Genomic DNA, 25658 nt, shown 5'->3' with positions numbered 1-25658 from the left:
CTGACCAGCCCTGGGAGAGATTTGCAGCCCAAATTCAAATCATCAGGATGGTCCAAGAAAATTCAAGCCATAAAGTTAAAGTGTCCCTTAAGTGGCACTGACTTTAATGCCACTAAGAAGTAAGTTCAAATTCTCTCTGAAGAATTTGATACCCTTATCCTGGGCCTCAGGAACTTCCCGCAAAAATTTTTCAGACAATGAGAATAGTCCTCAAAATAGCTACAGGGTAATGGTGGATGTCAGATTACCTTCAAAGGAACAACAGTTCTCAACAGCAACAGTAGAAACTAGAAGACAGTAGTAAATTTTCAATAAGCTGGAAAAACCAAAAGCAACCAAAAACACAATAACCTAAAACTCTACACTCACGAAAATATCTTTCAAGACTTGAGATAAACATATAGACCTATTATGATAAAAGATGAAAAGGTTTGTCTCTAAGAGATCTCACTAAAGGAAATTCTAAATATGTTTCAGGCAGAAGTAAAATGACTTCAGGTGATGGTCTAGAGTATGCAAGAAAAATACAGAGAAAATAAAATAGTATATATGGGTAAATATAAATGAATTCTGACTTTACAAAATAATTAGGTAATAATGCCTCACAGAATTTTATTTTTTAAAGGACAGAATTAAAACACAGAGCAAAAGTTTAACTACAGAAGGGAGGGGAGTAAATGAGATTTCGGGCTCCCTGTACTATGCAGGAGGAAGGCAAAAGGTACGGATCTACTTCAGAATTTGAAAAATTAAGTATGTATCTTCTTATCTCTTTTTTTCCACTTTAAAAGTCATACAATGTATCCATGGCATTTGATAAAATTTAACCACATATATGAAAATACTCAGAAAACTAGAATATTTTTAACCTGTTCACACTGATAAAAAGCTACCTAATAAAAACCTGAACACAAAGCATACTCAACAGAGAAATATTAAAATACTCCCTTTAAAAGTTGGAATGTAACAGGAAAACCTACTATGACCACTTCTGTTCAACGCTTCTTAGAGGTCCTAGCTAGTGCAGTAAGACAAACACCAATCAGCCAAACAAATATCAAGTAAATAAATAGAAGATAGAGAAAGTGGAAGGGAAAAACAAAACTGTCATTATTCAGATGATATGATATATACATAGAAAATTTGGAAGTCTCTATAGGTAAAAATACCATGTCCAATAGCATTAGAAAACATGAAGGACCTAGGCATAAATGCAACAAAAATGCAAAAGCTTTTAATGGACAAAAATGTCTTTCAATAAAATTTTAGCTATAACCAAAATAAATGCAGAAATATACTACAGAATGGATTGAAAGATGCAATGGGGTAAAAATGTCAAATCCTTCTAATTCATATATAGATTTATTACAATGCAGTTCTAATAAAAATTCCAGCAGGTGATTTGTGGGACTAGGGAAGAGAATGGTTGGAGAAGAGACAAGAGGGACTATGTTCTGCTTTTTCTAAAGAGCTTTAACTTTTTTTTTGAAAATTTTAAACTATAAGAATGTTTAGTTTGGGGAAAGATAAACAGAACAAAGAAAAATATTAACAATGAATGAAAATGCACCAAAAATTCAACTGTTGCTTCTAGATGAAGGGATTTAGAGGTTCTCACCTTGACTCAAAAAAAATTCCCATTCTTCCCAATCTTTCTTCAGTGAATCCCATTGTTTATCCCCCTATACACTGCTTCTTTTAGCTTTTAAAATTGAAAAATTGAAGTATAACAAGTATACAATAAAGCACACCAATCATGTTACTTTACAGTGAATTATCATGTAGCACACAATCTTCATTAATCACTTCTGTGTTGTGAACAGAACATAATCAATACTCTAGAAACTCCTCTTCTTTTCCCAAATCTCAAAGGAGACTACTCTGTTGATTTGTAATTCCATAAATCAGTTCTGCCTGCTTTTAAAGTTTAGTTCATGTACATCATTCGGTATATATATATTTTTTTCTGGTTCTTTTATTAAACATATTTTTGGGTTTTATCCATGTCACTGTGTATAGCTGCAGTTAGTTCCTTTTTTATGGTATTTCAATATATGAATGTACTACAACTTATCCATTTTACTGTTAATGGGCACTGAGTTGTTTCTAGTTTAGGAATATTTGGGATTCCCAAATGTTGGCATTATTTCTACAAATAATGCTGCTGTGAATACAATGTGCACTCGTCTACACATGTCCGTGACTTTCTACTGAGTATATATACTTAGGAGTGAAAGGGCTGGGCTATTGGTAATGTAAATACTCAACATAGAGTCCTACGGGTTTCCAAACTGTTAACTGTTCACATTCCTCATAGCAGTATATGAAAGTTCCAGCTGTTTCTTATCTTCATCAATACTTTGTACTGCCAAATCTTTTCATTTTAGCAAATCAATCCAGAAGGTATGTAGTAGTGCTTTGCTGTGGTTTTAATTTATATTTTCTAAATATTTAATGTGCCTGGGCAACTTTTACCATGTCCATGGACTATTTGGATATCCTCTTTCATGAAATATCTATTCAGGGTCTGTATTTTTCTTAATGACTTAGTTTTTTACACATTCCTGTTACAACTCCCTTGTCAGTTATATGTGCTTCAAATATCTCCACCCACTGGTTTCTCATTGGCTTGCTTTTTTACTATCTCATTGCCATTTTTGATGAATAGTTCTTAAATTTTAAAGAAATCCAATTTATCAAATTTTCTATTATAGTTCATCCTTGTGTGTGTGTGTGTGTGTGTGTGCACGTGCAAGCATACGTGCACAAGAGAATGCATTCTGTTGAAGAAATCTCTGCCTCCTCTAAACTCATGGAGACTTTTTTTTTTAAACATTTTATTCTTTAAAAGCATATTGATTCACCTTCCACATTTGGATCTATAATTGATTTCTGTATTATGGTACAAGGCAGGGATTCAGATTTCTTTCTTCTACATGGATATCAAGTTACTCCTATTTTAGGGGGAAAAATAATTAGTAATCAGAAGATCTGGGTTCTAGTCCCAGCTCTAAAATAATATACAAACCACTCATCTCTTTAATTATGAGATTCCTGATCTAACTCAAATACATATTAGAATTACTGGATTAGGAACTCTCCAGATGTTTACAATATGGCAGTGGAAAAGGTTACATAAGCACTATAATATATTGTAAGAAGTATTGTATAATACTCAGCAATGCTTTTATAGATAAAATCTATAAAATCTGAACTAACTGGACAAGAATGAAAATAGTATAAAGAACAAAAAATGCCAAATGGAAAGAAGTACAAACTTACTTGTCACATAGTGTAAATGATAATTGGTAAATGCCAAGTAGAAAGATTTACAAAGTACCTGTTACACAGGAGGCATAAATGATAACTGGTACATGATGAGTTGGCAAATCGAGAAGCAATACAACACAGGAATTAAAAATGATAAAGTCCTGCCTATCTTAATATGAATAACTGTAATGAGAAAGAAAACTAAGATGGGGGTCGGGGGGGAAAAATTTCTCTTTCCTTCTCTAAAGTCCAAATTTCAAAAGTGAGAAGTCCACATTTCAAGTCAGAAGACTGGTGTATAATCAAGTAAAACTGCAAAAACAAACAAAAACCTTTAAAGTGTCTGGAACGTTAAAGCTGAAGGCTTTTTTTTCTTTTTTTTTTTAATGCTAGAGATGACAACATAACCCTTTAAAAAATCATGCTCATGGCAAGAAAATTAACAGAGAGAATTCAAGTCTATACTTAAGATAATAATATTATTAGACAACAGAGACAATGCAGAATGTCCCATTCCACTAGCCCCTGGCAAACACATACACCTGAACAACAAACTTTAAACAGGTATGTACAAACCTAAAGAGAGAACAGAAGTCCAAGAGATAAATCTTGGCAAGAGTAACAGAGCACCAAAGACATAATGAACAAGCTCAAATTGAGAAGAGTTAGAGGACTGAAGATGAGAAAATAGGTCTGATTGTTTTTTCAAAAGGTGTGTATGTGTAGGGAAGATTCTAAAAGTACAAGCTAGTAAGTTTGATTTTTTCCACCCCTGGAAAATAATAGAAAAGGTTACTAAACATAAAGTTTAGAGGCACTTAAAAAATAAAGCTTTTTTTAAAACTAAAAACAGAATTGCTGATAAGTTCAAGATAGTAATCTTTTTTCCCTCTCTGACAGGATTATCAGACTGATAGATATACGACAAAGTTAATGATGCTTTTTGTAGACAAGATTGAAAATTCTGAACAGATTAATAAGGTTTTTAACTGTATGAACTGAATTCAGTACAGTACTGTTGAATTAGTTAATGTTAACCTGGAGTGAGGATCCTAACATGAAACACTGTGAGGCTTTCTGTCTGTTCTCATGTATCTCTTGATAATTTCATCATTATTTTCAGTTACATAAAAAAGCTAGAAGGATTTTGAATGTAATAACCATGTTTTATATTGACACTATTAACACAGACATGGCCTGGGGCAAGTGGTTTAATCTCACTGGACCTATTTCTCCATCTGATAAATAGACTAAATTGGTGGCTTTCAAACTTTTTGACAGTGATCCGTAGCAAGAAATATGATTGAGAACAATTAATTATGCACGTGTCTGTCTGTGTAACTAAAAGTTTCATAAAATAACTTACACTTACAACATAATGCCACTGATAGTTCCTACTCTATATCATTATTTTTAATGTCCACTATGACCCACAAAGTTGATTTCATAATAAAAAACGAGACATAAAGTGTGGTTTGAAAAAATGGACTACTGCTTCCAAAGTTACTGATAGCTCTAAAATTTTATAAATACTTCTTTAATTTAGATATTGACATAAAATACATGATACCAAATAAGTAGATGAATATATTTGAGAGAAATAATAACAATGATTTCACAATGATAGAATTCATAATTATAACAAATATATGAATACTGGGTTGAAAATAAGATGAATCTATAGAACTAAGGGTCTACATTTAGGCTCAGAAATGCCCTCAACAAGTAAACAGTCTGTTAGCAAGTAAGATGAAAATGACCTAGAGGCTTTATTAACTATAAGTTTATTGAAATTTCAGTGGGATCTGCCAGTTTAACCAGTTTTGGTCTATAAATAAAATAGATAGTGAGTTTTTAATAAATATGGTGGTATAAATTAATCTTTCAGTAAACTTAATCTTGATCAGAGTTACTAGTTCTAGACCTCATCCTTTTTTATCACATGTAACATATAAGAACAAAATATTACTAATATTATATGCATTAAAAATATTTAATAAAATTTTACTGACACAGTGCTACGTATTTCCTTTACCCAATTTAATTCTGAAACAATTCTGAGATGGATAGTGAAAAATATACCTCCATAAAAAATATAAAGAAACAATTTCAGAAAAGTTAAATATCCTACTCAGGTCATACATATTGTTAACATAAATGTTGAAGCCAGGAATTGAACCCAGGTCTGTTGGAATACACATAATGATCTTTTAAGCTTTTAGCAGTGTTTATTAAAATAGCTACATCCATGGCTTTAATGATTATTCAGCATAAATATATGGACCACTAATTTTAGGTATATTAACAGAAAATTAATTAAAATGTTTAAACATTAATGATTTCTTACCACTAAAGGGATGTTACTGTTTGCAATATTTTATCCAGGTCTCTTTACCTTATGTAGTGGCAGGTAAGTACTTTAATAACTCAATAACTTTAAAAATTAATTTTAAACTAATTCAATGAACCCCCACAAAAGCTGACAGGTGAATGTTTCAATTTGGGAAATAGTGACAAATGGACTCCTAATCCATTCTTTAGCTACATTTGGAGTTAAAAGTACTTCTTCAAATATGTAAGACTTAATTTAAAAATGTCAAATTAAAAAAAAACCCTGTAGTTATATTTTTTATATTTCTAATAATTATTTTTGCTATTACCATAAAAGAAATCATACAATTCCTCCATACCCTCTGTAAAATATATAGAGGCCATACTGACTGATGATCATGGTTAAATTTAACCTAAGAAAAGCAAGCTATTGCTCTCTTGTACATCTATTCTTGTTCTAATCAGTTAAAGTTCTAGGCATGTCAACAGTCAATTGTATTATTTAAACCTATTTATGCCAGCTGAATTTCTTACTGTAATCACATAATTCAATTAAATTTTATATAAACTGATTAAATGAGTGTAAAAAAAAGCTGTTTTATTGAAAACTAAATTGAATTCTTTAAAAAGGTTTGATAAAAGGCAAATCACAAAAAAAGCTTCTAATTACCTGTGGATAAGATAGTTATAATAGATTAGAAGAAAAAAATGTACTAAAGGAATTCTGTACTCAAGTTTGCTTCACAAGGGTCTTTAAGTTTTTAATCAACTTCTAAGAAAATGATAAGCAGTATCAGACTATAATTTATGCATTAAAGCCAACATTAAACTCCATCAAGTCAGCAGAACAATATTCATTTAGACATTCAGTCCACAAGTGTATACTGAACACCTAAACTGCCCCAGGTATTGTTCTATGGCAGCAGTTCTCAAACTTTTTGGCCTCATGATCCTTTATACTCCTAAAATTACTGAGTAACCCCAAAGAGCTTTGTCTTATAGGTAGTATCTATCAACATTTAGTGAGAAACTAAAGCTGAAAAAATTTTAAAACACAAGAATACAATAGTACGCATTCCATTAGCTATCATAGCCAATGATGTCATAACTTACCATGTAGCTTCTGGAAAACTCAACTGTACAAATATGAGAGAATGACAGTAAGAAAGTCAAATAATGACTTAGTATTATTACAAAAGTAGTTTGACTTCAAAGATATCCTGAAAGAGTCTCAGGAACCCATAAGTATCCTTGGACCAGCCACTGAGAACTATTGTTACAGGGCTGAGGAACCAATAATGAATCAATTCCTCTCTTGTATAATTTGGTAAAGGAATAAGACAATAAAGAAGTAAATGAATAAATATATGATCTCAGGTAATGGTAAATGCCATGAAAAATAGAACAGGACATGGAGATAGAAAGTGAAAACTGGGGGGTCTAGGGAAGGAATAAGGGCACATTAACTTCACATAGGATGGTGTGAAAACACCTCTAAGAAGAGATACTGAAGGAATGAGCCCTGCTAAAGTCTGAAGAAATAATGTTCAGATAGAGAAACAGAAATGCAAACACCCTGGAAGTCACTGACAGATTTCGAGCGGAGGAATGACCTAATCTGATTAACGTTTTTTAAAATACGACTCTGGCTTCCATATGGAACAAACTCGGAAGGCAGGTATAAAAATGGAAGTAGAGAAGTTATGAGGCTACTGCAGTAGTCCTGCAAGAAATGTTGGTGACTTGGGTAGTAAAATAGCAGTGGAAGGATGACATCTGAATGGATATGGGGGTTATTTTGAAGGAAAAGTCACAATAATTGCTTAAGGGCTAGACATGGGGTTGCATGGGAAAAAAATGAAATGAAGGAAAGATGACTCCTAGGTTTTGCAGAGCAATGAGGTGAATGTTGCCATAAAGATATAGAGAAACCATGGGAGGTGGGAGAGATGAGGGGCAAAACCAACTTTAAGATGCTTATCTAGAATCTGAGTAAAAATACTGGATATGTAGGTCTGTAACTCAAGACAGAGGTCACAGCAAGAGATGCATTAGGTACTCAAGTACATGACTAGATGAGATCACCTAAAGAGTAAATGTGGATAAAGAAGAGACCCAGAGAACTGAGATCTAGAATTTTATCTTACATTAAAAGCTGTCAAATTAATGTACATTTATGTTGTTTTTTATGCTTGCCTTTTTCAAATAACTGCTAGTCCCAGTGATATCAGATAAGAGGGCTTGTTTTCAGTACCTCCTTTTTCATATTGGGACACTGACTCAAGAATCTCCTTCATCAAGAAGTATTCTGTATGTATATGTAAAACTGAATCACTATGCTGTACACCAGAAATTAACACAACATTGTAAACCGACTATACTTCAATTTAAAAAAGTTAAAAAAAAAAAAAGAGTAATTCTGACCAAAAAAAAAAAAAGCATTCTGGAACTCTCTGGAACACCTCTCTCAAACCAACAGCTCACTCCCGACACACAGGCACACTGTCTCTACTTCTAATCCTTTCCTCTCCTCCTCCAGGGTTGTCTCTTCTGTGCTCCTATGATTATCCTTACATATTTTCACAGAGATCTTATTTAATATTCTATATTCTAACTGTTTGTCCTTTAGTGGTGTGAAAGTTTCCTTATAGGAAGGAACCATGACCTTCATCTTTATGCCTTACAAAGTGCCCGGCAGGTAACAATCTCTTAATGAACATTTCCTCAATGAATAAAAGGAAGGAGGAGCAACTTAACGTCAGTCCAATTGCTACTTAGTAGGAAAGCAGGGATTAGTATCTAGGTTTCAGGACAGCCAGGTGTTCTAAACTCACTTCAGTCTGTCATTCAAAGAACTACACATTTGGACTGCATCTTATCTATTTTATTTTCTATTTATCATCTGGTCTTGACTGTAAGTCTGTTGATCTACACAAAATTCACTTTTCCTCAGCCTATGCATCCATTTTATGTCTTACCTCGCCCATTAAAACCCTCCCCTCAATTATCACCCTCTTCCCCTACACCAGCCACACACATATACACTTTCAGCAACACCCTATACAATTTGATTGCACATTGAAGCTGCTTTCTCAAAGTATACCAAAGGCCTTTGTAACAGTTAAAGTGCAATTTTCAAAACGGTAAAATCATGACTGTCATACAAATATGAAATGAATATATAGCAAAGATTACATTAAACTCATTAATGAAAGAAGGAACAGTAAGATGTTAAAACTGGTTCAGATGATGGGAGGGTAATAGCTCAGTGGTAGACTGCATGATTAGCATGCATGAGGTCCTGGGTTCAATCCCCAGTACCTCCATTAAAAAGAGGGAAAAAAAAAAAAAACTGGTTCAAGTGAGACTCTGACTTTCAGAGATTCATATTCCCCAGTCTATAAAATTCATTTGTATGGCATGAACAGGATTAACTGCACTGGCATGGGCAGGAAACATTTATTCCCATATCAGTTTTCTAGAACTTAACTTTTACCCCTTTTTACAGAGTTGTAAAACCAGCCTAGTCAATCAAGGACAAAAATGTGTATCTCTAAATCAAAATAATATAATTCCTGGAGGGTCTTCTAGGTTGTGGAGGATCCAATGCCCAGCACTCAAGATATACAGTAATTTCTTCTGCCCATTTCCAAGTCTCTGACAATTTTTCTTGCATAACTGTCAAAACTCATTCTAATTTGCCCTCTTTAGCACAATGAAGGAAAATTCTTATCACTTTTGGTTTTCATGAGACAGCACTCTCCTGGCTCTCCTCCTCCCTGACTGATACTCTTCAGTCTCCTTCATCAGTTCCTATCCATCTTAAATATAGTATTCACAAGGTATTGATGGGTCTTATTCTATCCTATATCATCAGTCATGCTTCACTTATTAATTATGTAAGAATTACTCCCACACCCAGAGCGCTAATGCCTGTAATCCCAAACCTGAACTTTTATTTTCTCCACTTCCCATTCTGATATCTTAGCAGTACCTCAAATTCATCATGACCTAAACTCACTCTTTCCACCATCTAAATGATTTATCCCTACATTTCCTAACTTAATGTCTAACTGTCAGAGGCGTAAAACATGAGAATCTTACATTCTACTCTCTCCCTCACCCTCTTCTATGAAACTGCCTTTTCCAGACAGTCACCTAAACTATCCATTGTACCTCTACTATTACTCTCTTGCATCTTCTCCTTCTTCTGAGGCTTTTCCCTAATTCAAGTCTGTATTATGTTTCAACTTAACTGTTGATAAAGCTTCCTCACTGCTATATTCTTTCCTCTACCATTCACTCAGCTGCCAAAGTTATCTTTCCCGAAACAGGGGTCGAAGTTTTTTCTGGCTTGGACCCACTTTCTGATCTGAGTTCTTACATAATAGGCATCTATTGCTTGAGGGCATCCACTTACTTCCTAATCATTCTTCAGTTACTTCAGTCCAGTCGAGCTGATTCCACCCATGAGGCACACAACTCCAGCTCAGACAACCAGGCTTACAATGACTGATTCAGAATTGGCCGAGATAGAGCCATTGAAGTGCTGTAGACTTTTACTGAGATTTCTGGGGCAAAAGCAGATGCTTTTTACTGTGTAACTGCTATTGTTATTGCTATATTTTACCATCAGAGGACAGCCTATCTGAAAAGCCAACCCAGAATATAATACATTCAAATGGGGAGAGAATCTATATACAGTAGATACATATCCGGGGATCAGGTGAGAGATCCAAGCTGAAGATAATGATTTGTGAATTCTGGGCATACAGATGGTAACTGACTTTATGAAGAGAGAAGATAGCCTAGGAATAATGTAAAATGAAAAGAGGGTGGCGATCACAGACCTAAGGGGCATTTAAGGGTTAAAGAAGTCAAGGAAGAAACCGATTAAGAAAAAAAGAAGTCAAGAAAGAACACTAACCACTCTGGCACAAAAACAAACATAATAGGGAACCAAAGCAGAGGGAAGAGGAAGAAGGTGTGATCAAATGTGTCAAACATGGTGAAAAGTCAAGGAATGAAAAGTTTTAACGTAACCTTTGGATGAAAACAGTTTTGGTGGAGAAGGTGGGGATGGAACCAAGTTTGATGGGCACAAAGGTGAGTAGAAGATGAAGTCAGTCAGTATTAGACACCCTGTTTAGGAAGTGTGGCTATACAGGAACTGAGAAACAGTTGCAAGTGAAGAACATAGTCAAGGGTAGGTTTTGTTCCTGTTTGTTTTGTTTGTTTACAGAATTTGGTCTTTAGCATGTTTAAACGTTGACTGGAAGCAACTTAAAAAGAGGATGAGGTTAAAGAAATGGTGAGAGAGAATAAATAATAAAAAGTGAGCTTCACGATATATACATATATTAAAACATCATGTCTTATATCTTAAATAAATACAATTTTTGTCAGTTATACCCCAATAAAGCTGGAAAAAAATATGAGCAAAATTTTAAAAAACAGAGAACAGATGAAGAAGATACCAGTTTTGAATAGGGTAAGCAATATCTCTTCCACTGAAATCATACAGTATAAGGAAAGAATGAGTAAGAATGTAGATACATTTATAGATCTGGTTACTGAAAATTAAGATATTCCACATGTGACAGCATCAACTATGTCATATACATGCTGAAGTTTAAATGTTAAAAAAATCTGTTCATCAAAAATTATTTTTCAGAATTATGAGTTTCATATATATGAGCATCTAAGTTAAAGTAATTGTCCCTCTTCTAAATCCTAGACTTACAAAGAAAATTAAAAAGATTATTATCAAATGCCTACTTCGTACAAGACATCACACTAGACATATTGGAGAATACACAGAGGGCTCTTCCTCCAGATATTTGCATAGTTTGTTTTTCTTGTTCTCACATTCTCCATTACATTTATCACCACCTGACATATTATATTTATTTTATTGTGTGTTTTTCCTCCTAGACTAGAAGCTCCTCAAGGGAAGAGACTTTTCTGTTTATTCATTGTTGTATCCTCAGTACCAAGAATGTGCCTGCCATGAATATGAACACGAAATAGTTTTTATTAAATGAAATGGTATCATCCCTTTAGGTAGAAGAGGTATGGAGAAATAAATGAGGACTACATCAATATTTACAAATCAAAGAAGTAAATATTAAGGATGATACAAGAATAAACATCCCAAAATGGTATAAGGGTTAACAAAGACTGTTAATCTTCCAGACAAGGTGATAAAGAAAGGTATTATGGAAAAGGTGGCATTTGGACTGGGCTTTAAAGAGGAGAGTACACTTTTTGTTTCTTGGGGTTTTTTACATGTACAATTCAATGGTTTTTAGTATATTCACAAAGTTGTGCAACAGTTACCTTCTATAACATCTTCATCACCTGGAAAAGAAACCCCATGATCCTTAGCTATCACCTCTCAACTCCCTCAACCCCTCCCCTCCAGCCTAAAAAGTCACTAAAGTCCTTTCCGTCTCTACACATTTACCCATTCTGGACATTTCATATAAAAAGAATCAAATAATATATGGGATTTTTGTGACTGGCTTAATCACTTAGCATATTTTCAAGGTTCATCCATGTTTTAGCAGGTATCAGTACTCCATTCCTTTTTATGATTGAATAATATTCCACTGCATGGATAGACCATATTTGGTTTAGCTATTCATTAGTAGATGGACATTTGGGTTATTTCCATCTTTTGGTTATTATGAATAACAGTGATTCTATGAACATTCACTTAAAAGTTTTTGTGTGGTATAACTTTAATAAACATTATGTAGGAGTAATCTAAAAACAAATGACACAAATGAGCTTATTTACAAAACAGAAGCAGACTCACAGACATAGAAAACAAATTTATGGCTTACTGGCAGTGGGGAGGGGGTGAGGAGGGATAAATTGGGAGTTCAGGATTTGCAGATTCTAACTACTATATATAAAATAGATAAACAAGCTCCTACTATATAGCACAGGAAACTATATTCAATACTTTGTAATAGCCTATAATGAAAAAGAATATGAAAAGGAATATAAATATGTGTGTGTGTATATATATATATATATATACAGGTATACAACTGAATGACAATGCTGTACACCAGAAATTAAACACAAAATTGTAAACTGACTATACTTCAACTAAAAAAAAGAAAGAAAGAAAGAAGTGAACAATCAACTATACTGCAATAAAATAAGAAGTGAAGGAAGGAACTATAATATTTTAAATCATTCAAACCTAAAAATTACAAATTCAAGATGAAGTATTCACTGGTCTTGAGATCAAATGAGGCAAAGTGACTTTTCATAAAGCTTAATTTACTCAAGTCAAAGGACTGTCCTTTATTTTGCAACAATGTCCTTCAAACTTTTTAATGTTAAAGTATTCTTTTTAAATGAAATGATGGCAAAGCAAAAGGTAGTTTTGTTATATTACTCAGGCAAAATAGATTTTTAAAAATGTAATACCAAGCTATGTAGTTTGCACATTATTCCATGGTCAATAAGGAAATCAATAGTTGTTTAAATATAAAATTATTGAGTCTTGGATATCACTTCATTCAGCAGTAACTGAGTTACTGCTATATGAAAAGCACTGAATTTGATGTTACAAGAACAGACTAAATAAAACTCTGCCCTTGCCTTTTTATAACAGTGTTCAGTGGAAGAAAAGTCTTTCTCTATTCATTATTTGTATCTTTACTCATTTATTACTTATCAAGTGCAATATGTAGTAGTAAAAAAATCCTTTTAAAAAGGAAAATATGGGATTATTCCTATTGTGCTTATCAGTTTTATTTCACTTATTAGTTAAACCCTAACCTACAGAAACTTATAGTCTAGATTTTATAAATTTATAAACTGCTCTAGGAGAAACTGACTGCAGGCATTTAATTAGATATTATTTACCTAGGGCTTCCAATTTAGGAGCAAACAGCTAATAAGCACTTACCATTACCACTTACATATTAAGCATTTTACATCTGATGACTAATTTAATCCTAACAATCTTGTGAAAAGGGAATTATTATAGTAATAATAATATAGTAATATTATTGTTAAGATGTTAACAGATTAGAATATGCTACATTTATCATTTTTTTCCAGAATCAACATTGATACCAATTCTGCTAATGAAACTGTTTTATATACAGCTGTCGTATCATTTCCATCAGCACACAAAGATACTGTAACTTCTCCCATCTTAAAAAAAGAAAAAAAAATCCCCTCTTGACTATATTCCCCTCCAGGAACTACATCATTTCTCAGATTATTTCTACAGCAAAACTCTTAAAAGAGCAGTCTACATGAGTTATCTCCCATCTCCTCTCAGCCTCTCTCTTGAGCCATTCCAAATAGGCTTTTGCTTCAGACACTACTCAAATCACTCTAGTCAAGATTACAAATGATCTCAAAATGCTAAATACAATTTTTAATTTTCAGTCCTCATTTCACTTGACCAGCAACTTGACATAAGTTAAACACTCTCTCCTTCTTTACTTGGCTTCTAAGACATCATACTTTTCTGGGTTTTCTTACCTTACAAGATGTTCCTTCTCAATCTCCTACGCTGGTTCTTATACAGCTCCACAACTTGTAAACATTAGAATTCCCAAGGCTCAGTTCTTGGTCCTCCTCTCTTTTCTATCTACATTTGCTTTCTTTTTTTTTTTTTTTAATGGAGGTACTGGGGATTGAACTCAGGACCTTGTGCATCCCAAGCATGCACTCTACCACTGAGTTACACTCACCTCCCAACATTTACTTTTTTAAAGTCCTCATATAGTCTCATGGCTCTACTAGAATGTAGCTTCAACAAGGTAGGGATTTTTTAAGCTATTTTATTTGTGCTCAATGCCCTGCACCTAAAACAGTGCCTGGCACATAGTAGGTGCATGCCAAATATTTGTTCAATGAATGAATAGATTAATAAATGGCTATAAACATTATCTGTAAACTGATGACTCTCTAATTCATACCTACTGCCTGGATCTCTGTCCTGAATTTCAGATATAGTCAACTGCCTACCTGCTATTTCCACTTGGATGTGTAACAAACATCTCAAACTTAACCAAGCTCAAAGGAGAACTCAAATCACCTTCCCAATAGCTTCTGCAACTGACTTCACTTTCTTAGCAAAGTGCAGCTCCATCCTTCTAGATCCTTCAAGTCAAAAAATTTGAAATCATTCCTAATTCCTTCTCTTTCTCTCACACCACATATCCAATCTGTCGATAAATAATGTGGATTCTGCCTTCAAAACATACTCAACATTTGACTATTTCTCACCACATCCATCACGATCATTATCACCAAGCCATTATCACCTCTCACCTGGATAAATGCAATAGACTCCTAACTGATCTTCCTGCTTTTGTCCCCCCCTCCACCCAACAATTCAGTCTGTTCTCAAAATCACAGCCAGAGAAGTTTTTTTTTTAAACTTAAGTCTAATCACATCACTTCTCTGCTCATAATCCTGCAATTATCCCCACGTTTCTCTCAGTAAAAGCCCAAATCTTGACAACTGCCTGTGAAGCTCTACTTAGTCTGGCCCTATTACATCTCTGAACTCATCTGCTACCTTTCCTATCACTTATTCTGCTCTGCTTCATATTAGTTTCTTTTGCTGTTCCTTTCAAAGGTTCCGCATATTTCCACCCAAGGACCTCTTCTCTTACTGTTCCTTCTCCCTGGAATGCTTCCCGCAAGATATCTGTAACCCATTACTTGCTTCATCACTTTGTTCAATTGTCACTTTCTCTGAGTTTTCCCTTATCACCATATTTTAAATTGCAATGCCAATCCCACCCCCTTATATTTTCTATCCTCTTTCTCTGCATTTCTGAACATCACTTACCACCAAATATTATATTCTTTCTGGGACATGTGCTTGAAAAGAGCAAAAATTTCTGTCCGTTTTGTTCACTACCATATCCCTGGTGTTTAAAGCAGTGGCTGGTATACAGAGAGTGATCAATAATCTATTTGTTTAAAGAATGCTTTCATTTCCACCAGGGGAGCCTAACAATCATCTGGCCTGGCATTTCAGGAAAAGATCATAAAGCTTCTCTAAGACTTCTTTCAGTGCTCTGAATCCTAGAAAGATTATTCTTTGCCTAGAAAGAAAAACTGTGCTTTGCCTAGTCAACCACAAGGAGGAGTTGAGAGGAAAAGCTGAGCAAAAAGAAACCATTTAATATTGTTCCCCTTGCTTTTCCTACGGCGGCCTCAAAGTGGAAGAAAACTGGATCTGGAGGCGACTGTACTGAATGAATGATTTTCTCCATACTATGAGTTTCCTAGACACACACAAACGTAAGCATTAAAAACTGCAATCCTTTCAAATGCCACAAAGAGGCCAAGAAAATCAACCCACGGCTACTGGAGACTGGAAGGGTGTTTTTTAATTCCACCACTAAGAATTCAACATAAATACAGGGGAAGAGTTCCTATTAGCTCAGAGACATGTAACTCACACCCGAAGGCCAAAGTGTTCCAGGTTGCCAGCACTCTCTGGCCAGAGAACTATTAGGTCCGTTCTATTTGATACTTGAAAACCTGCAATAATTAAAACAACATAAGCAAGGCGGTCCCGGGTCTAAATTCTCAGATCTGGCCAACCCCTTGTAAAGTCCTGATTCATTCAACATCGAAATCAATTTCTCACAGGATCCTGACTCACCGCCACCTGTTGATGCCCACATTGGAGGAGCCGGCGAACCAGGGATCGAGGATGTAGACGCAGCGGATGGTGTCGGCGCCCTGAATGCATTCTTTCAGGGCGGGGTTGTCGTGAAGCCGGAGCCCCTTTCGGAACCAGTGCACGGCGTTCACCCCCATCCCGGGGTCGCCACCGAGTTCTTCCGCGGAGAAATTCAGGGCAGGAGGCTGCGGCTCATAACCGACACCTCCGCTTCCAGGAGAATGGTCGCACCCAAGGAGTGAGGAAAGGGCGGCAGAGGGGAGCCAGGAAAAAATGAGTCCGAGGAGGGAACCGGAGACGGAGAGGGCGCTGGAGGCGCAGCTGGAAGATGAATGGAGGTAACCCAGTCAGCGGAGTCCAGGTTTCACGCCTTTTAGGAGCCAGCACCCGCCGCAACCCCCTGGACGAGACGCATAACTTTGAGGGCCTAGGACCCCCGGAGAGCGAGCAAGTTCCACAAGCCCGAGCCGCCACGATGGCCCGAGCCGGCGCGGGCAGCCCCAGGAGGTTCGTCACGGAAACCTCGCCCTACCGAGGCGGCCCCTGAGGAGCAAACGGCCCGCCTGAGGCGAGCCACCGACAGGGATGAGAGAGAATTCAGCCACTTGTTGGTCACTCTGCCTCTTGGCCCGGGAAAGAAGAGTGAGGACGACGCACGGAGGCGGTGGTCGCGGCCGCTGGACGGCTGCCGGCCGGTGACCGGTCCCGAGGCTGCCCGGGTGACTCCGCCGCCACCGCCGCGTCAGCGGCCTCGGCCCCGCCCTCGGCTCCTCATTGGAGGGCGCGCTCCCCACGTGACCACCGGCACCTCACGTTTCTGAAGTGTGTTTACTACAGCGGCTCTGACTGGGGAACTTCTCGCGCCTCAGTGGCTTCTAGTGGTGGGCGGCCGCTCCATCTCAAACTGTCGCTCCTCATCCAGTTGCCGGACTCTGCCTCTTCGCCTTTTCCCTGCTGACAGACCACAGCTGCCTGGAAGCGCCCACGGTAACCACAGGCCCCATGTGAGGTAAGGCGTAACCCCGCCCTCGGGGTCCGTGAGTGTCCACCATTGGCTGAAGCTCACCGAGACCCGGATGAGCACGGGGATGCGGGGAGCTCGCGAGCGCGCGCTCGGCTGGGGGGGGGTGCGCGTGCGCTCTCGCTGCGTTCCGGAGGGAAGGAGGACGGGGCGGGCTGACTGGAACGTGCTCGGGGATTCCTTCCGTGGGGTTTGGAGAAGGCCTGAAAGTAGCTTGGTATCTTACCGAGAGTCAGTGGGGAAGCCGGGCGTGGAGTGAGGGCAGGTTGGGGTGGAAAGGGCAGAGTAGGAAGCTTCACGTAGACTTAGAGCCCAAACCATGTGCTTCAATCCAGCTTTGGTTGGAGAACCCAACCCTACTTCAGTGTGTAGAGCTGGCCCTATTATCATTCTTGTGAGTCTTGCGGCGTGGTAGCCTTGCACGTGTTCTGGAGAAGAGAGAGAATTGGCAGGGCGGGTGCCAGGCATCCCTGGAATTCATGCTATCTGTATATCATCAACATGTTGGCCCTAGTGCCTTAAGCTTAGAGCGGTTTACCGGGCTCATCATGATGGGGCCTTTGCCTACCTTTCCAGCGACAATGAACTTAAAGCCATGCCATTCCTTAGACATGTGATGGTCGTATGTTCATTCAACAATCACATACTGAATGAAATGGGCACTGTTCAAAGTGCTGGAGATACAGGAGAGAAAGGGACAAATACCTCAGCACTCATGGAGTTCACTCTCTTATCTTTTATACTTGCTGTTTTTTCCTCTATAAAGTGCCCTTCTTTAGAATCTGCTGCTCACTACAACCACCTTTGAGCTACCTGGTATGTTTCTACACATTAAAATGTTTACTGAATGAATTAGTGAATGAATGAATGAATGCTGCTTATCACCAGTGTGTTTGGCAAAGTTGAAAGGAGGAAGGGTATGTTTGAATTATGTACCTCTAAAATTCATATAACCACTAGTACCTGTGAATGTGACCTTATTTGGAAATAAGGTCATTGCAGATGATCAAGTTAAGATGAGGTCATTAGGGGCCCAAATCCAGTGACTAGTGTCCTTAAAAAAGGAGAAATTTCGATATAGACACAGACACAGACAGAGAGAAGGCTATGTGAAGATTGAAGTTATGCTGCCACAAACCAAGGAACTGCTCAAAGCTAGGAGAGTGGCCTGAAACAGATCCTTCCCTAGTGCCTTCGGGGGAGAATGGCCCTGCCAACACTTTGATTCCAGACTTCTGGCTTCCAGAGCTGTGAGACAATAAATTCCTGTTGTTCTAAGCTGTTCATTTTGTGGTACATTACTACAGCAGCTCTAGCAAACTAATACAGCAATAATGTAAATGCAGTCATCTAGTAAGCCAGTATGTCTGGATAGTCTTCCCTAACCCTGCTTCTGTTACCATCGGGAGGACATAACAGCCTTTCTTTGATTTCTTAAGAACTTTTAAAATTATACAGTATGTGAAAACCTGTTGTTCACTATAAAGCAGTGAACAGTTATTTTTATCAATGGAGATGAGCCTGGTTAGTTAGCATTTTAAGGATCCCATCACCTATGCAGAGGATGTGGCAAACAGAGCTGTGCCCTTATTTGGATTGCCTCATACTCCAGGGTCTATTGACTTTTTAATATACAATGTTTCATGTTTCATTTTAGGCAGTTTGAAAGTAAGCAGATTGTGTCTAAAGACATAAGAATTGTTTTCAAGCATCCAAATGAAACAGTGGGAGGTAGAAAGAGAATATTGGTTTGTGTAGAGTTGGCTTATGTTTGCTGATTGTCCATTCAATAAAGATGGATTTTTTTTTAAGAAACAACTGTTTGTGGGTGTGTGTGTAACTTTCATTTACACATAAAAATACTTATAAAAGCATCAGTACTGGCAACTGTGCATTCCTCAAAGACAGAGGGTTTCTATGGCAAATAGATTGTTACTTTTAATATATCTTTGTTTTGAGGGAGGAGTAACCGTTGAAGAAAAGCTGTGACTTACTGAGCACCTATTATATGTCAGTTACTTTATATAGGTTTTTATTAATCCTCATAATAATTTTATGAGGCAGTTTATTATTTAATAATAATTTATGCTCAACTTACAGATAGAGACATTATAGCTCAGAAATACAAATAAGTAGTAAAACCAGGTGAAAAAACCAAGACTGTTTCTGAATCCAAAGCTCTTTTCTTATCATTCCTTATCACATACTATCCCTCACTGACACCACCACTCCCTTTCTTTTTCAGAGTGAGTATTTATGTTTGAAAAAAGAAAGAAGAGATGAAGGCCATTGTCAGGAATCTCTTATGAAATTCTGGCTGGCTTTAACATCCAGGTGGTAGAAAAAAGATGGGACAGTGAGGAAGAGATTAGGTTATATCTCACCTCACCATTAATTAGTTGATGATCTTGAGCTAGTCATCTAGGCTTTCTTGGCCTGCTTAATTCATGTAGAAAATGCGGGGATGAACTAGATTTTTAAATTTTCTTTGCTATTTAAAAATTCTTGGGTTCTAAGAGCACAGCCCTGTCAGTCTCAAAAATAATGTGAAGAATCCTGTTAAATGTTCTTTAACTGCCAACAGTGTTAAAACAAACAAACAAACAAACATTATCTCTTTGATTTCATGAATACCCTTGATAAAAGTGTGTCAGCCACTGTGTGAAAGCCTCTGTTCTCCCTTGACCCCATCTTACAGAGGTGATTTTTGGCACGTGTTATCAACACACAAATGATGAAGGAGTAGACAGTGTGATCAACTCATTCAGTCTTGATGTGATGTGAATGTTAGGCTGGTAGCCCCTGGCAGAGTGACCCCCAGCACTAGGGTCTTTGGGAGGCTGAATTTAAATGTTACAGGATTTTTAAAAATTGAGGTAACATTTATTTATAAAACTATATGTTTCATGTGTACAACATTATAGTTTGACTTCTGTATACACTACAGTGTGATCACCAACCAAAAGTTTAGTTTCTATCCATCACTATACAGTGGGCCTCCTTAACCCATTTTGCCCTCCCCTCTATAATCATTATTTTTTTAAAGATCAATTATGACTCTCATATGAATATAAAATGAACACATGTCAAAAAATTAACTTGTTAATTAATGAGGGAAACAACAAGGTATTACAATGGAATAAAAGGAGATTCCAAATAACAGTTACATACATACGCCATTAGGAAGGCTAAAAATAAATTTGCTTAATATATGCAAAACACTTCTACAGAGGGATGGGAGGAGGGAAATCAGTTTCACTTTCACAGGACAAAATCCACTTGCATGTTCATGAACAGCATTCATTTGCATTGCTATCTGTTATCTACAATTTACAGAGTTATAAAGTAGTTTAAAGATAACGACAGGCAGAGAATAACTTGAAAGGTGCCCACACAAGAGACCTAGTAATCTTTTTTGCCTATTTCAAAGCATTCATAATTTTTGTCACCTCCTCAGAGAGGTCTTCCCTGCCAGCCCCTTCTTAGTTTCTATTATGGTTCCCTATTTACCTTCATTATAGCATGACTTGTGATCTGTACTTTTTTATGATTTACTTATTTATTATCAGACAATCTATGCCTGCCCCCACCTCATATGCAAGCTCCAGGAGCACAGAGATTTTGGTGTATCATATTCCTCATTATACCATTAGCCACAGTACCTGGTACCCAACAGACTCTCAATCAGTGTTCTTCTACACACCATGATAGCACTCAGTTGATCACATGAACACTGTACTTCATCCAAATGTCAGTTATCAATTTATTGGGTCTCAGTTCCAAATTCACCTTTCATGCTTCCTCGAAGTTAGGGTTTCTCCTTCACCATGTTAAACATTGTCAGTAGAGGGTGTTGGAGGGAAACTGAAGGAGGGAGGGGCTTCTCCTCCTGGTTCTGGTATGCTGGGTTTCTTTTTTTGTTCTACTCCAATGCTGCCAGAGGCACTTGGGCGAGGAACATATAGTAGGCTCTCTGGCACTCCCTGTTCGTGGGTACCACATCCACAGATTCAACCAACTGTGAATCAAAAGGTATTTGAAAAGGATCCCAGAAAGTTCCGAAAAGCAAAACTTGAATTTGCCACTCACTGGCAACTATTTATATATCATTTACATTGCATATACATAGCATTTACATTGTATTGTAAGTAATCCAGAGGTGACTTAAAGTATACAGGAAGATACATGGCGGTTATATGCAAATAATGTGCCACTTTATATAAAGGACTTGAGCATCCGCAGATTTTGGTATCCTTGAGGGGAGCAGAGGCATCTGGGAAACAATCCTCCAGGACACTGAAGGATGATTAGACTGTAGAGTTCACTTCTATCAAGTTTCAGTGGCATCCCTGCTGGTGAATTCCCAGCAAGCAGCTGCCCCACCTCAGCCCACCTGAATTCTGGCCAGGTGTTTCCTGTGGCCACTCCCAATCATGGTTGTCTTTCTACCAGCCTTGGTGAGTGCAGACCAGCTCTGGCCTAGGGTGGCCCAGTTGACTTCTTCACCATCCTTCGCCAGTGAGGTCTGAATCTTACCCTAAGAGATGGCACCTGGCACTCTGCCTTCCAAGTTTGTCCTTCCTTTGGTACCCTCCCTCAGTCCCAGGGTATTCTTCATAATTTCGTTTCTCCCTTTATAATTAATCCCCTGTGGTGATTAATAATTCTTTTTATAAAACATTTCCTGTTGGATTTGCCATGTGGTTTCTGTCTCCTCATTAGACACTGACTGATGCAGCCCATTAACAACGATGTACTTGTGAATAGTTTTCTCACTTGTTCTTAACCTTTTTCCTGACCAAGTGTATTTTGAAAGTGTAAATAGCTACAAATGTGGCAATATGATACTGTGACATATTAGCCAACATTTTTTGCCCCCCAATGTTTTTTGTCCTGTGACTATCCCTATTCAGGCCTTTGGATGTGAGTCCTCTTGCCTCAGAATGGCAGAAATAGAAGTCCAAGGTGGCTCAACATTTTTATTTTAAATTCAAGAGCCTTGATTCAGATGTAAATCAGGAAAGATTTGCTGCTTCCCTTCCCCTTCCCTTAACACTGTATGAAAATTCTCTCAGCTGGGGTGGGATATGAGTGCCATCTGAGGAAAATGAGATAGATAAGTAGATATCTTTTCTAAAATAAGAAGATAGTGTCTCACCTACCCTTATTGGATTAGCACCATATTCCTAGATAAGCTCAGGGTGATCTGAGAGTAGAAGAGACTTGTGCCAACTTTCCATTCAAAATCTGGAGGCTGGTCCTCATGGAATTTCCATTACAACTTTACTGTGGCCCAGCTCAAAAGCCTAGGAGAGATGCCATTGGACAAAGAGGGTTTGGGAAGCCCTGCCAAGCAGGATGCTGGCTAAGAGAACAGCTGAATTTTTCTAGATTCCTCCCCCCCCCCTTCCTTAGAGGGCTGTGAAAGTTAGCTGAAAGAGAAAAACCAGTTAACCAAGGGGTTTTGCCAAAAGGTACAGCATGTGCAGAATGTCACAAGAGGTTGTGACCAAGGACTAGATGGGACATGGGCATCTCAACAGATGCCATCCCAGAGAGATAATAACACCTGAGGATGGGACAGGATCAGACATTCAGCTGATGTCAGTGTTGGCAAGTAAGGAATGACAGTCAGATCTCCTTCCTAAAGATGCACCATTCTCTAAATATCTGGGAACTTAAATGCTACCCTGAAGAGAAGCAGAGGAAAGCAGTTTTTTTTTTTAAAGGAATTGATTGAGTTTAAAGTTGGGATGACAGGAAAATCCTGAAATGACCAAGAAAACCTGGAATTGACTAGACCAGTTTTCAACCAGTGAGCAGACTTGGACTTTTAAGACAGAAACTACATTTAGCCATAGAAAAATAAAGACAGTTACTTTTGGACTATGATTTGTAGACTAAAAAAATATGGTACTTGCTATAAAATCCAGCCAGCTATTAGAGAAACTCCAGAGAACTTACACGAGCTACCTGGCCCTGGGGTCTGGTCTGCATCCCTCCCCTCCTCACTTTCCCTCTTCCTCTCTCCTTGCTTTTCCTCAAGCAGGCTAAGAATGCTTCAAGGACTTTGCACTTGCTTTTTACTCTGCCTGGAATGTCCTGTCCCAAGATAGTCTCATAGCTCCTTCCTCATTTTATTCAGGTGTCTGCCCCAGTGTCATCTCCTTGGGGTGGCTTTTCCTGTCCACTGTATCTACACTCCTCACCATTCTAAAATTCCATTACCCAGCTTTATTTTTCTTCTATCACTCATCAGTACCTGAATTATAGTATATATTTATCTATTTGGTTACATGTATGTATTCATCAGCTCAGGCTGCTGTAACAAAATACCGTAGACCAGGTGGCTTCAACAATAGAGATTTGTTTTCTCAGAATTCTGTACACTGGAATCCAGGATCAGGATACTAACATGCTTGAGTTCTGGTGATAGCCCTCTTCCTGGCTGCAGATTGTCTTGTTGTGTCCTCACATGGGAGGGGGAGAGAGAGAGAAAGAGGGAACTCTGGTGTCTCTTCTTATAAGGACATTAATTCTACTGGATCAGGGCCCTACACTTATGACCTCACTTAACCTTAATTATTATCAGAAATGCCCTATCTCCAAAGACAGTCACTTGCAGGGGTGGGTAAATCATCATATGAATTTGGGGGAGGGAGGTGTACACAATTCAGTCCATAGCAATGTCTCTCCCTACTCTATAGAATAAGCCCCATACTATGGGCTGGAATGTTTGTGTTCCCCTCAAATTCATACATTGAAATCCTAATCCCTCTCATGAATAGGATTAGTGATTTATGAAGGAGGCTCCAAAGAGCTCCCTAGCTCCTCCACCATGTGAGGGCACAGTGAGAAGTTAGCAGTCTGCAGCTGGGAAGAGGGCCTTCACCAGAGCCTGACCATGCCGGCATCCTGATCTTGGACTTGAACCCTCTAGAACTGTGAGGGACACATTTTTAAAAACTGAAGTATAGTCAGCTTACAATGTTGTATCAATTTCTAGTGTACAGCATAACATTTCAGTCATACATATATTCCTTTTCATATTCTTTCCCATCATAGACTCCTACAAGATGTTGAATATAGTTCCCTGTACTATGCAGTATGAACTTTTGGTTTATCTATTTTGTATATAATAGTTAGTTTGATGTTGATAACCTAATCTGTGGCATTTTATCGGGTAAATGAATGGATAAATACCCAAATTGCTGTTAATAATATCCAAGAACCATTGAGTCAGTGTGTGCTAGACATGGAACTACTGTAGTAGTCACTATATTGAGAAACTTAGATACTTGATTTAATTTTCACAATTGACATCTGAGGTAGATATTACTATTCCCATTTTACAAATGAGAAAACTGGGGCCCAGAGTAGTTAAGGCCTCATAACTTTCCCTCAGAAGTGGAAAAGGCAGGAAGCAAACCCAAAATCTCCCACCTCCAGAGGTGTGGGTTGCCCAGCACACTCCACTACCTTCACTGCACTGGCATTTAAATGATATTTTTAGGTGCAGAACAAGGACTCCCAGGGTATGGGGGGAGGCTGAGTGATTCTGGTTAAGATGAATGTGGGTGAGCTTTTTGTAGAAAGTTGTATTTGCACTGGGAAAAAAATTAAATAAATGAAGAAAGGATTCCAAAAGAGTAGATGATTGTGCAACATAAGACAATATATCCATTTAGAATGGTCATGTGGTGAAATAAGTATACACAGAAAATAAGTTGTCAAGAATAAATTGAAAACCTAGTGAACAGTGACAGGAACCTGGGGGGTATCTGCTAAAACTGCAACATCAGCATCCACAGGACAGAGGGTGGTGATGGAAAGAAAGGGCAGAAAGAGGCACTGAATTTTTCCACATATTACTCAGAGCTATTGATGTGCTTTTTAAGGGCTCATCTCCATGGTTCTTGAGCGTTGAGTGAGGAATAAACCAGCCACTGCTGGGGTTGTTGTGTTGAGATGGTGGCACTTACAGAGGAGTCAGGGTAGAAAAGTAGATTTAAGAGTTACTTCATAAGTTAACCAAAGCCAAAAAGGACTGCTAGGAACTCTTTAAAATACTCATAAATAACAGATATTATGAACTCAAGGCAGAAGAAGAAAGAACAATTCTTATGTCCTTAAAGATAGATTTTTAAGTGAAAATAGTTAGCAGGCAAGACTGATGCTGGTTAGTAGAGGCAAGGTTCATATGCTAGTGTGGGCAGAGGCATTACGCAACCTGCTACTCCCTGGCGGCAACCTCTGAGAATCCCTGGAAAGCAAAGTTGCCTGGGGCAACAACCTGTTGCTGCCACCTAGTGGCTAGTGCAAGAACTACAGGCAGTTTCCACAAGAATCTAT

The 25658-nt window shown here is 37.8% G+C and overlaps 1 protein-coding gene across 4 annotated transcripts in view; it reads right to left on the bottom strand.

Annotated features, from left to right (window-relative positions):
* Nucleotides 1-17153, bottom strand: part of CRY1 (cryptochrome circadian regulator 1) — a 74169-nt gene extending 57016 nt beyond the window's left edge. For 3 of the 4 annotated variants that reach the window (XM_006205864.3, XM_072973063.1, XM_072973062.1), the window contains exon 1: nt 16265-17153. In XM_006205864.3, the coding sequence (XP_006205926.1) occupies nt 16265-16422 (158 nt within the window). In that variant the 5' untranslated portion in view covers nt 16423-17153. The remainder of the gene's footprint in view (nt 1-16264) is intronic. The other variant, XM_072973061.1, reaches the window with a different exon arrangement.
* Between the last annotated feature and the right edge of the window lie 8505 nt (nt 17154-25658).

Source organism: Vicugna pacos, chromosome 12, assembly GCF_048564905.1.
Source record: "Vicugna pacos chromosome 12, VicPac4, whole genome shotgun sequence".
Taxonomy (NCBI): domain Eukaryota; kingdom Metazoa; phylum Chordata; class Mammalia; order Artiodactyla; family Camelidae; genus Vicugna; species Vicugna pacos.
This window is presented reverse-complemented; position numbering and strand designations above follow the sequence as displayed.